Here is a 13229-nt window from a genome sequence, read left to right as displayed (position 1 = left end):
TCAAAACACTTGGAAAAATTTATAGAATTTGTTCTTTTGTGCGCACTTGCATCTTGGTGTCATTGCAAACTGCATGTTTATTTATTTATTTGTACGTTTTAAATCCACTGAATTGACTTTGAAAAGGCCACAGTTGCGACGATGTCACCAATAACGTCCGCGCGGAAAAAAAAGCAGAGATTTGGGCAGAAAGCAGCGCAGCTCTGACGTTTGGCGCACGGAGCTATAAAAGGCGGCGCGCACGGAGCGCTCGGCAGCTGAACACACGCCTCAGGACAGCGCGCAAAAAGCTTCCAAACTGACCCTCCGGGAAGTGTGAGTACACTGACGCTTCATGCACGTTGATATAAAGTTCTTTAAAGTGCGTGCGTGCAGCACGAAATGGTTCTGTGTGATGAAATCACAGCCACAGATGTGACTTGGGCTCCTTGTTCCCTTTCCTCTGTCAGATGCATCCTAACTGCTTGAGCTGGCTGGGGACTCTGGGGTTCCTGCTGTGGGCGCTGATCTGCCTGGGCGCCCTGACGGACGGATACCCGGTCAAACCGGAGAACCCCGGAGAGGACGCGCCGGCGGAGGAGCTGGCCAAGTATTACTCTGCACTGAGGCACTACATCAACCTGATCACAAGACAGAGGTGAGGGGGGAACTTTCACTGCAACTACAACACAACACAACACAACACAACACAATAGAATAGAATAGAATAGAATAGAATAGAATAGAATAGAATAGAATAGAATAGAACAGGGTCATGAAAAGACGTTTTCTGAAATGAAAGAATAGTCATTTGGCCCTGAGATATTCTATTCATTTCATTTCTATCCTGTTGTATTCTACTGGTCATCCTACCCTGAAAGGTACCATGCATCTGCTTCAGTCGCCTGTTTTGCACAGTCCCACTACATTATTATATTCATATTTATTTAACAGTGAATATAGTATTGCCCATGTGACTCTTACAGAAGTGTTTTTTTTTCCTTTTTGTGGTTCTTTTAAATTATATATTTCTAATGTATATCTATATCTACAGAGATAGATAGATAGATAGATAGATAGATAGATAGATAGATAGATAGATAGATAGATAGATAGATAGATAGATAGATAGATAGATAGATAGATAGATAGATAGATAGATAGATAGATAGATAGATAGATAGATAGATAGATAGATAGATAGATAGATAGATAGATAGATAGATAGATAGATAGATAGATAGATAGATAGATACATAGATAGATTTTTTTAGATTCTTATATATATATATATATATGAATGAATGAATGAATGAATGAATTTATTTGGCACACAGAACAACAACACAAACAATAAAATGAACAACGTACAATAAATCCGTGTAGCCGAACCTTTTTTTCAGGTTAAAAAAGCTGATTCATTTCTAGGTTTACAAGCCAACATATGATTCCATGAAAAAAAAAAATAATAATAATAACCATGATGAATGAAATGATCTTGATATTATAAAACCAAGAGGTGGTTCACTTAGAACAAATTCTATTTTAACAGTAAATGGCGTTCACACCAGATATTTATTTAAAATGTTTTTTAGTGCTTAGCATTGTTTATTGTGGCTTCATGGATATTTAAGAGTATTTGCAGTATATTTGCTTTCTGATTTGAATTTCTTTTTATATTTATATGATGTGTAAGGTTCTGTTCTGTGTGTGTGTGTGTGTGTGTGTGTGTGTGCATGCGTGTGTCTGCCTGAGGTTTTTATTATTTTCCAGCATTTTTGCTTTATCAGTTTATTTATCGTGCCTAACATTTTTTGCAAGATAGAAAAATTGATAAACTGACACAAAGATCAATAGGGGAGATGGTGGTGGTGTGGATGTTGGAGTGGGGAGCGTGTGACCAACAGATGTGTGTGTGTCTCTGTGCATGTGTGTGTGTGTGTGCGTTTGAATGATTTCCTACTGTCTCTCAGCCTCTGTAAGAATTTTCCCATCAGCACTTGGCATCTCCTGTTTGATCAGCTCAGAAATCAGTGAAAACTGAGTCAACAAAATAACAAAATGTTTTGCATCTCCGTAACGGCTCCACTCAGAAATCTGCCTGTGGGAGCTGCTGGTCTGAACCTCACTCCTGTTGCTCCTCTTTATCTCTCTGGGTGACCCTTGGGTGCCGCTGGACTGACTTTGTGTCAAACTAACGGTTCCTCACGGACTCTCAGATGACCAGTATTACTTGCATCATGAGGGAAAGTCGGCTTGCAGAAAACAGGTGCACCTGGAGAAACTCCAATGGTACAGCATGCAACGTAACCCCAGAACCTTCTCCCTTCCAAATTCAGAGAGCCGTGTTAAGGTCCTCTCCCATATTGTAAAAATAATTCATAATACAAACATGGCCTTTGGCTAGTCTGGGCCATGATCAGATTAGTCCATGGGCCAAGCAGGTTTTCGGTACCACTTAAGGTGACTAAACAACACTTAGAATCCAGCCTCAGTGTATCATGGCCTACACAAAAATGTATGATAGCCATTCCATGGTGGTAGCTGTAGCCAGGTAGGGGTCAGTGAAGAATTACACAGAGGTCAAACTTTAAAAATGCTCCAGTCATGTTGAAAACTATATCACATTACTTGTCTGGTCATAATGATTCCAAAAAGGTATAGTTTGGGCTATCTATGATGGAATGTTTTGGAGTTATGGGGTAAAAACAGCAAAAATTGTGACAAAGGTCACTTTCAGTTTGTACAGGGGTGAAAAGTTAAAGTTGCTCCAATTTCAGTACAGAATGATGCAAATTATTGGTTGAAATAAAAGGGTTAATAAATGGAATAGTTTTGACTGTGTTGAATGTTTGGTCTCCAAGGTAAAGGTCAAACAAGGTCAACATCTATTGGATTCTATGACATGTGACATATGTTACCCTGTAACATGAACTAAGCATGACAGATGGTGCAAACTATTCCTTATTAGAACCCTATTAACCCAAACAATAATTTGCATCATTTTTTTACTGAATTTTAGCAACTTTAACTTTTGACCCCTGTACAAACTGAAATTGACCTTTGCCACCATTTTTGCTGTTTTTCCCCATAACCCCAGCACATTCCATCATAGATAGTACAAACTATACTTTTTTTGGAATTGTTATGATCAGACAAATAATATGATATAGCTTTCAATGTGATTAGAGCATTTTAAAAATTTGACCTCTATGTAATTCTTCATTGACCCCAACCTGGCTACAGCTACCACCCTGGGATGGCTATCATACATTTTTGTGTAGGCCATAGTACACTGAGGTTGGATTCTAAGTGTCGTTTAGTCACCTTCAGTGGTACCGATTAGGTCAAAATTGATGACTGGCTCATGGACTAGATGTGTAATCGTGGACTTGGAGAAACATAACGTGTTTAATCAACAAGACAATCAAGCCGGGATGTGCCTGACCTAGTTACGGCCGCTCCTGCAGACATAAAGGAAACATCAATTTTTTTTCTCCAGTGGGATGGACTGATTGTCTCCATGGGGGGCTGCCAATCAGAACACACCCGACCTGACCCATTACGTATTTGCCATTGGTGTTAAAAAAAAAAAGAGCCCCAGATATAATCCCTGCCTTGGCTTTTTAGCTTTAGTCTGCTCAGATTGCGCTACAGGAGTATTTCCACTCTGTGATACAAGAACATCAGTATGTTTTATCATCTGTGCAAAACCTGCTGTGACTTTTCGGCTCTCAGTTTGTCCCGTGCTTCTAACCGCACATGTGAGGGAGCATGTGTGTTTTTATGTGCATGCAGTCCTCTTCTTATTTTATATCTGTCTGATCTTCATTTCCTTTGACACCCGCCAACTGTGAGCCGGCGCTAAGCCCTTCAGTGTGATAAAACATCCCGTCTGTTTGCCTCCTTTCATGTATTCCAGGTACGGCAAGAGGTCCAGTCCTGAGATTCTGGACACACTGGTCTCAGAGCTGCTGCTGAAGGAAAGCACAGACACACTTCCACAGTCCAGGTGTGTTTTTGCGTGACGCTCTGATGTAGTTGCAAGAAAACCCTCACGGCAAGCTGACCTTGACCTCTGCCCCCTCTCTCAACAGACATGATCCCTCCCTGTGGTGATGTTATCGCCGACGTCGGCGCCACAGCTCCGTCTCGCTGCTGCTCCACCTCACTGCTGCTCTGTCACCGCTGACATTTTGATCTCGACACATCTGTCGCTTCAATTCTGCCTCCTCATTCATCAGCTGCAGTCGTGATATAGGATGTGCCATAAAACTGTAAACAGTTTGTTCAGACTTGTCATTTAAAAATCATTAAGAATTATGTTGATTGTAATGTATAACTTGTGCTATATTAAAGATTCGCTGTTTGAAATGATACGTTTATTGGCATCTTTTTGATGTGTAAAATTTAATTGCAATATTAGGATTTTTGTGCAAAAAGCTTGTTGGAGGCTCAATGTTGGGGCTTGATGGTGCTGTAGACTTTCCTCCAATATGCTAATGTTTTTTTAGGCAATGCTTCCAGTTTCTAAAATGTCCAATAACTGGACAGAATGAATGTCTGTAAATAGACAAGATCAAAAGTGCTCAGGGAGGACAGTGACGCCACAAGTCCAGCCTGGGAACATGCACCGGTACTGTGCTTCCACAACACCACAGAAGTGCCTCAGATCCTGGATGGCAACCTCCCAGACAGACAACCAGTCCACTCCCACATCTCTAGACACCCTTAGACACCACACCCACATTTCAAAGTAAAAGTATCAAGCATGTAGAGAAAATGTTGCATCGGCTTTTAAACAATCAAGTTCGCTAACAACAAAATATCTGAATTCATTTCTATACAAGCCAATACTCGGCTGAGGTCCCCTGCCTATTTTGCTGACATGGCAGGGTGACAAATGAGCACCACACTCATAGAGCGCAAACCTCCGCCAACACTAGTTCCCAATTCCACAAAATTTTATATTGTAAAAAAATTTCAAGGTCAAAGTAGCTAAAATATAACACAAAATATAGATCAAAAGGGTTTTCAATGAAATCAAACATCTGCTAAATCCCCAGTATGGATCTGATGCGTATCAAATTTAGTCTATTCATTGAGAGTGTCAGTTTGCACCTCAAATGAGAGTGATTGAGGTACTTTGATTGAGATATAATGCAAAATGTACACCAAATATTTTCAATATTAAATTCAAATGTCCACAAAATCCACAATCCAGATCAGATCGGATCAAACTTTGTCGGGCAATAGTGAGTGCCAGTCTGCACCTCACTTTCAAATATGAAAGTGATTGAGGCACATTTGATTAAGATATAATGTAAAATATACATTAAATGGGGCTTTCAATGTTAAATTTAAATGGCCACAAAATCGGTAATCTGGATCAGATCCGGATCAAACTTTGTCAGTCGATAAAAGATACCATCCTACATCATGTGCTCAAATATGAAAAGAATTTGATGTTTTTAACAGAGTTATGGATTTTTGAATATTCATTCAATGTTAAAGGATAGGGATAGTTTTCCAAGATTTTTCCTGACTTTGAGTTTTGATATGATATGAATCCTCTGTAAAAATTTCATAACAATATATGAAAAAATGTGGGCTCCAGCCTGTTCATAATCAAACAAACAAGCATACAGGGCAAAAACATAACACAACACACACACACACACACACACACACACACACACACACACACACACACACACACACACACACACACACACACACACACACACACACACACACACACCCAACTTTGTTGGCGGTGGTAACAAATAAGCATAGATGGATGCATGGCATCTATTTCAATGGTTCCCCTATTTCATGAAGGAGGACAGTGAAAGACCAAATAATACAGGAAAGAGTAGTTTTCCATTAATTTTCATGCATGATCGTGACCCTAAGGTCCAAGGTCAAATGCAGCTGGCTCAAGGGAGCTAGGATTAATGATTTTCTATAGGTATTCAATGTAAATTTAGGCTTTAGAAGAGAATTTTGGGGCTGAGAAGGCAAAATATACCCAAAAAGTTCTATTTTTTATTCATTTGGATGTTTGACCCTGACCCTGAGGTTCAAGGTAGGAGGTAACAGCATTATGATGAATTCCTATCACCAGGATAAGACTAGAAACTTAATAGCTATAATCTAGACATTCGGATATTATTCCAATTTTATCCTTGCCCAATTTACTACTGCTGACGCTAGGTGTAACTGTAGTTTAGTGGTTGTTTATGCGCCTCCAAATGGCAATATACTATGTTAATATACTACAGTCTACGGCAAACACCATAGGTTACCGCACATCGTCAGTGACATCAGTCCTGACAGTCCTGTCAGGATGTTTCAAAAAATAAAAACAGAACCCAAGTCAAATATTCAATATGCCGTCCAATATGACACCAACACAGTTTTTTAAATTGTTATTAAAACACATTAAACAACATATAAAGAATTATTTTTAAAAAAATATTATATGTGAATACCATTTTAGGTTACAAAAACTACAAAATACCACCAAAACACAGTTCCATTAAAATGCCGCTAAAATGCAACAAACAGAATTAGGAACAAAATAACATCTTATTTAGATGAACAAAAATCAAGCCATGGAACTGCATTGTATGTTTAACGAATTGAACTTATCAGAAAACCCCTAGTTTAAATTGATTTTATTTGTCTTTTTATTTTACTTTCTTTATTATTTATATTTCTTTGTAAAATTTAATTTATTTCTATATGTCCTTTACTTGTATGCTGGTCATCATTCAATTCTGTAGCCTGTTGTGGCAATATTCAAATTGTTTCTCTATTTGTGAAATGCCATTTATGTTGTATATGTACTTTCTCAATTAAAAAAAAAAAAAAAAAAAAAAAAAAAAAATCTTATTTAGCGGCCATTTTGGACGCCATCTTGAATGTCTGGTTTGACTGTAAATGAGTCTTTATTGAATCTTGATGCCTCTTTTTTATCATAATTATTTTTATTTTTTATTTTTGAGAACATCCAGATTGTGTCCGACCTGCCTGACTACATGATCCCAAACGAACAGTGAAATCACAAGAACGTGAGTCAGTTTGAAGCTCACAATTGGGCACCTTGCGCCCTCGTGTGGCGATAACGATTAACTGCATAAGCGGACAAGTTGCATTTTCCTGCAGAATTACTGCAATTACACGAGTGGTTAACCCGCTGCAAGGAAACATTTAATTGGCTCTCAGAGCACAATGAAGCAGCCACAGAGTCTGCAAACGACAATGGAAACAGACGATGAAATCTTCATCCTCAGGCTGCGCGTCACCTCATTATTTTAGCATTTAATTTGCCTCATAATTGATTCTTGCAAGTTGTAAATTGCTTAACATATAATTGCAACAAAAAAGAGGAGAAGAAGCTGCAAATTAAAGCATAAAAACAATTAAGGAACGTTAAAACATTGCTTTTGAATTAATTTAATCAAGTTTGCACTCCTTTGTGATGGTAAAATGGTAAATGGACTGCATTTATATAGCGCTTTTTCCATCTGCATCAGATGCTCAAAGCGCTTTACAATATATACTGTGATATACTGTTTGTCCCCATCACATTTTAGAATTATTACATTTCCATTCAAAACTAGTACTGAAGAAATCCTTGGTTTCAGATGGACACCCCCAGAGTATCTAATAGGAATTAAAAGCTAAAAGATGCAAGATTCTGATTATTTCAAAGTATTAGAACCTTTTATCCACCAAAGTCAGAGCAACATAAAACAACCAAAAGCAGCAGAATCTCAAAAAATGTGTTACAAAAAATTCAGCAATGTAATACTAAACTTTTTTGTGTGTGGTTAAAGCCATCAAAGAGTCCTTTGATGATAATAATAATAATAATAATATAATTGAATACTGGTAGGGTCGGGTCAGGGAGCATTCGCTGATGGTGAGCATCACTGCATCTGTCACACTATGGAACTGCCTTGTGTCCTGGGTGGCAACCACCAATGCAGACAACCCATCTATTCCCACTTCTCAGACCATCTAACAGCTAGGCGGAAAGTTAGTACTCACTTGTCCTTCTCCAGCTGCTGGAGGCCTCAGCACTTGGAGCACCTGGGTGTTGGATCATGCCCAACATGCCACATGGACAAAATGTTATAGTTCACATTCTTTCACCAACCAATATTGGTCTCATGAAGGCAACCATTCTTTTGCTACAAAGTGATTTCAGCGGTATCCAAGGATCCTCTGAAAAGGCATTGTTACCTGAGGTCACTGGTGAGTATCCAAGTCTTATAACCATACAGTAGGACATGAAGCACCCGTGTGGCATCTTCAAACATCTCTGTCCAGCAACTTTATGTCGCCATAAGTTCTTTCAGACACTTTCACCGCATACAGATGCACTTCTGATGGCTGAGTCCGGGAAGTCGATAAAAACTTCCACAAAGATCAAATACTACTACTACTTACTACTACTACTACAAAAAATAAAATAAAATGGGTACAGATATGGGGACATATCCCAAAACTTGAATTCTACAAGGATGATACGAAAATTACACAACAAAAGATTGCACATATGGGGGGAAGAATTTCAAGTCCCTTTGGGTCCATGTTAATGAATCGGACGACCAAGGGGTTGTCATGTGATGACAATCAGCCAATCAGAGGCATTCCATCTCCTGTACCTGCAGCCAGTGCCAAAAATTAATTTATTAGCCCTTTAGCTCTTAAAATGACTAGATTCTTTACAAAATATTAAAATATGCCATATATATATATATATATATATATATATATTCAATTTTAAAATCTGCACAGATGAATAGTTCAGGTAATTAACTCATGCTGCACTATGCAATTTCAATATTAAACTAAACTAAACTATGACTTTCATAACTGTGAGTCATTGCCTCCATGTTGATGGAGTTCATACACCATCTGTCAGAGTCATCCGTTCTGGGTAACGCGTGGCACTCAGATGCCTGACTGGACATGTGCCATTAGAGGTGACATTGCAAGCATCTTCAGGCACTCTGAGTCATTCAATATCTCATGGAAAAACCTGCTCTGTCCCGTACACATGGTATTCAGTTTGCCTTTGCAGTCTTTTTCTTAGTTGGATCAATGAGATCCTGATCTTCCTGATCAGCCTGTATCATTAACTGGCCCATAGCTTGGAGTGGATCCAAGGAGAAAATGGCACTTTCTTTCCAACTATTCAGCTCTTCTGGTTGCAGGCAAGTGCACACAGATCATTTACAGAATCACATTGATGGCCATGAGACTGGACAGGTAACATGGAACCAGTGAAAGTTAGCTTTCAAATCAACTCAAGTCTGAGCAAATATGCTGCGTTTCGCCGTATCCATGTCACCACGGAACCACCTTGGCTGTTGGATGGCAACCACCCAGATAGAAAATTGGTCCATTTCCACATTTCTGTGATAACGCTAAAGCAATAAACCGAAAAACAGACCCAAAGAACTGAAATTTTAATATGTTGTAGCATAAACATAGAGGTTCCCCAAAAGGTTTAGCATGATCCAAGATCCAAGACCACTCAGTGATCAATATGTCTCTTTCAGCTGGGGACTCCGACGAGGGCGGTCGCATCTCCTCCACTCTCCCTTATCTCTGTTCTCTGCTTTAACCTTTAAGTCCCTACTTCACAGACTGTGAATTCCTCAAATTATATTGGATTCTGGATCTATTGGACTACTATTGGATTAACCATGGAATTGATCAGCTGGTCTCTGAACGCTATTGACACCATTTTTTCTACAAGAAGGTCAGGACCGGGGGATCCTACCTGCCCAGATGGAACGCAGGTAGGATCTGTGGGTTATGTTCTCGACTCCTGGGTGTCTTGGCGTATTGCATGCTTGGCGCCTTTCTCCGTTGAGGATGTCGAGGATTTATTCATATTTGGTCTTATGGTAACAGGGCTGGTACTTTCTGGCTTATGTGCTGCCCTGATCTACCGGAAAATTGGCAAGACGGCGGTCTCAAGAACCACGGCCCCTCGCTTGTCCGTCATGATTAACAAGATTGGCAAGGCAGTGCATTCTCAGACTGTGATGACTCTTGAACTCAGATGCAAATTGGATGACATCTTGGAGCAGATGTGTGCCTTGCAGTGAAGTTGAAGGTTTCAGAGGCTGGTGAATATTCTTAATTCATAATTGGGAATATTCTTAATTCAGAATTGGGATTTGGTTGTTCAAGTGGAACTCTTAAAAGTGTTTTTCACTACTCAAACCACAACACTACAGGCTTATCAAGCCTGAAGGTCAAATTGCCCGACTGTTTTCCTCCAGAGGGATTTCTTCAGTCTGGGGAACATTTGGCTGTTTCTTATCTCAACTCACAAAGACAATAAACTGTTTTCATAGGACTGAAGCATGCTCCATTTCTCCACTGTGAGATCAATAAAGTACATCTCATCTCATCTCATCTCATCTCATGTACATAAATAAGAAAATGAACAAATTAAATGGACTGTTCAGTGCGTTGCTATACTTCCGTTGAGTTGTGAATCTTTGCAATGTGTGTGTTATTGGGTGCCCTCTACCCATACTGGGGGACCTTCATGGCTCTTAGCCAACACCATCGTAAAGGACTCATCCCACCCTGGCCACTCTCTGTTTGAGCTCCTGCCATCAGGCAGATGGGACATGGTCATTAAAACAAGTGCAAACAGATTGAAAAACAGTTTCTACCTGACTGCTGTTAGATCTATGAATGTCACTGGAACCAAATAGTCAGGTCACATGACACACTTGAAATGAGTGCAGTATTTGTTGATGTGCAATATCCACTGCTACTGAAATAGCCACCGTTTTTTTTTTTTACATATTTTTCTCTTTTTATATGCAATGTCTTTTTTTGCTACTACATCCTATATATATTTTTTTCTTTTTTAAATTTATGCTCTATACATACCCTTTTTCATTCAGCTAAATTTTATGTTTATTTGTCTTTTCTTCTCCAGACCTTTTAAGTCTGCGCGTGGTTTACTCAGGTTTATATTTGAACTGAAAGGCTGCACTTTACCTTTCGTTGGACTTGTTACAATGACAATAAGAATCTGTATCTGTTTGGCTGCATTGTTTGAAGTTGTAGCAGACATGTTAGCATATGTAAATAGTCACGCGCGATGAAGGTTATGTTTGTGTTCTCTGTCTTTGCTAGCTGTTTCAACATTTACAAGATGGTTTTTGATGCACCTACTTGTTACTGAATTGATACAGGTGTTTTTTGTGGTTATGTTTTCTGCATTTGTCACTACTAGCCATCTCGTGGTTACGAGTGGGCATGTCTGGGAAAGCCTATAGGACTTCCGGGTCAACAGTCACGTTTGCTGCATGTTTAAATAATACGACTGGAGTTTGCATGCCTGCTTTCTTATTCACCGGAAAATCATTAAGGGCCCTTGGGCAAGGTCCTTAATCCCATAGTTGCTCCCTGTGTGTAGTGGGCACCTTGTATGGCAGCACCATGACATCGGGGTGAATTACTGTCATAATTGGCGACGGGAGTGAATAAAGAGGTAAGGAATGTGCCACTCTGGTGCATCTAATCCATCCTTTTATATTTCAAAACATTCTTATGTAAGTTTTTAAAATCACTTTTGTTCAGAATAGCCTTTATTTGCCAAGTATCTACAAGAATACAAGGAATTTGATTCCGGTTTGAGCTGCATTCTTTCTGTGCGAGCATGCATAAATATACACTAAACACTAAATAATTCACAATAAAACTGTTTGAATAAAATGGTCAAGACAAAGAGATTGAAGTTGTCCATGAGGTATATGAATTAGTGATTTTTTTGGCAGGTTAAATTATTCATCAGTGTGATGGCCCGTGGAAAGAAACTGTTCGTGTGTCTGGTTGTTCTGACATACAGAGCTCTGTAACATTGACCACAGGGGAGGAGTTTAAACTGTGTGCGTCCAGGGTGTGGGGAGTCTGCAGAGATATTACCAGCTTGCTTCCTGGTCCTGGACCGGTATACATCCTGGATGGAGGGCAGGTTGGCTCCAATGATTTTTATTAATTTTTTTTCTGAAGACCTGACAGTTTGCTGAAGTCTGTGCCTGTCATAGTTGGAGGCAGAGGGAAACCAAACAGAGATGGAGATGCACATGACAGACTGGATGATGGTTGTAGATGATGAGCACTTCCTGGGGCAGGATGAACTTCCTGAGCTGTCTGAGGAAGTACATCCTCTGCTGTGCCTTTTTCCTGATGGAGTCTATGTGGGAGGTCCACCTCAGATCTTGGGAGATGGTGGATCTCAGGAACCAGAAAGTATCCACAGTAGACACAGTGTTGTTGAGGAAACTAGTCTCAAGTGAAATCTACTCGCCTTCCAGTTAAACACTTCTTTGAATTATGAAATTTATAAGATTTGTATTTATTTATTTGCCACTTTACTTGTTACAAACTGTTGTTATTGAAATGGTTAATCCTGCACATTAACCCTGCCCCGTGTAAACATGACACTGTGTTTTCTGGGTCAGCATCAACATTTTTTTTTCCCACACAGCCAATTCTCCTTTGTCCTTGTGAAATACTGGCAGCTTGGTTACACAAAGCTTAAAAATGGAGCCTGTCAACCAGACACTCAAGGTCACACAGGATTTATGGTCACATCGATGGGCCTCATTTATCATTATCTTCTTAAGAATCTTCTTAGACTCCTTCTTAAGCTGTCCCTAAGAAGGTTTTTGAAAAAACATTACGTCAGATTCATCAACGTGTTCTTAAACCGCAGAATAGTTCACAGCTGTGTTCTTAAGTTGATGAATCCCATCTCCTCGTAAACTAAAAGTGAGTGTCTGGTGAGCCTAATTAACATATGATTAGCATAAGTAACAGCCTATCTGTCTACACACTATCTATGACTGAATGATCAGGAGTTATGATGTAAAAACAGCAAAAATGGTGTCAAAGGTCAGTGTCAATTTGTACAGGGGTCAAAAGTTAAAGTTGCTACAATTTTGGTAAAACATGATGCAAATTATTAGTTGAGTTAACAGGGTTTTAAAAAGGAATAGTTTGGACCATGTATCATGCTTAGTTATCATGTTACGTGTAACATATGTCACATGCCATAGAATCCAATGGTTGTTGAACTTTACTTAGGAGACCAAACATTGAACATTGTCTAAACTATTCCATTTATTAATCCTATTAGCTCAACCAGTAATTTGCATCACTTTTCCAGAACTGGACCAACTTTAACTGTACAAACT

At 39.3% G+C, this 13229-nt stretch overlaps 2 protein-coding genes and 1 long non-coding RNA gene across 3 annotated transcripts in view; 1 reads left to right on the top strand and 2 right to left on the bottom strand.

Annotated features, from left to right (window-relative positions):
- The window catches only part of ccdc126 (coiled-coil domain containing 126), a 61995-nt gene extending 57856 nt beyond the window's left edge, over positions 1-4139 (bottom strand). Inside the window, exon 1 of the mRNA XM_034160581.1 lies at positions 4050-4139. The gene's annotated coding sequence lies outside the window, so the exon portion shown is untranslated. The remainder of the gene's footprint in view (positions 1-4049) is intronic.
- npy (neuropeptide Y) lies at positions 163-4356 on the top strand. The gene is made up of 4 exons (XM_034160583.1): positions 163-315; positions 450-637; positions 3902-3991; positions 4077-4356. Exons 2-4 carry the CDS (start codon positions 450-452, stop codon positions 4096-4098), a joined length of 300 nt encoding a protein of 99 aa, XP_034016474.1. The 5' UTR covers positions 163-315; the 3' UTR covers positions 4099-4356.
- A 393-nt stretch (positions 4357-4749) lies between these two features.
- Positions 4750-13229, bottom strand: part of LOC117501992 — a 20774-nt gene continuing 12294 nt past the window's right edge. Inside the window, exon 3 of the long non-coding RNA XR_004558153.1 lies at positions 4750-4820. This is a non-coding gene — a long non-coding RNA (uncharacterized LOC117501992). The remainder of the gene's footprint in view (positions 4821-13229) is intronic.

This window comes from Thalassophryne amazonica, chromosome 20 (assembly GCF_902500255.1).
Source record: "Thalassophryne amazonica chromosome 20, fThaAma1.1, whole genome shotgun sequence".
Lineage (NCBI taxonomy): Eukaryota > Metazoa > Chordata > Actinopteri > Batrachoidiformes > Batrachoididae > Thalassophryne > Thalassophryne amazonica.
This window is presented reverse-complemented; position numbering and strand designations above follow the sequence as displayed.

What these genes read in the sequence shown, in the direction of transcription:
- npy (XM_034160583.1), top strand. Translation starts at nt 450, where the DNA reads ATGCATCCTAACTGCTTGAGCTGGCTGGGGACTCTGGGGTTCCTGCTG. An exon ending in AACCTGATCACAAGACAGAG is followed by an intron (nt 638 to 3,901) that starts GTGAGGGGGGAA and finishes CATGTATTCCAG; the next exon opens with GTACGGCAAGAGGTCCAGTC. An exon ending in GACACACTTCCACAGTCCAG is followed by an intron (nt 3,992 to 4,076) that starts GTGTGTTTTTGC and finishes CTCTCTCAACAG; the next exon opens with ACATGATCCCTCCCTGTGGT.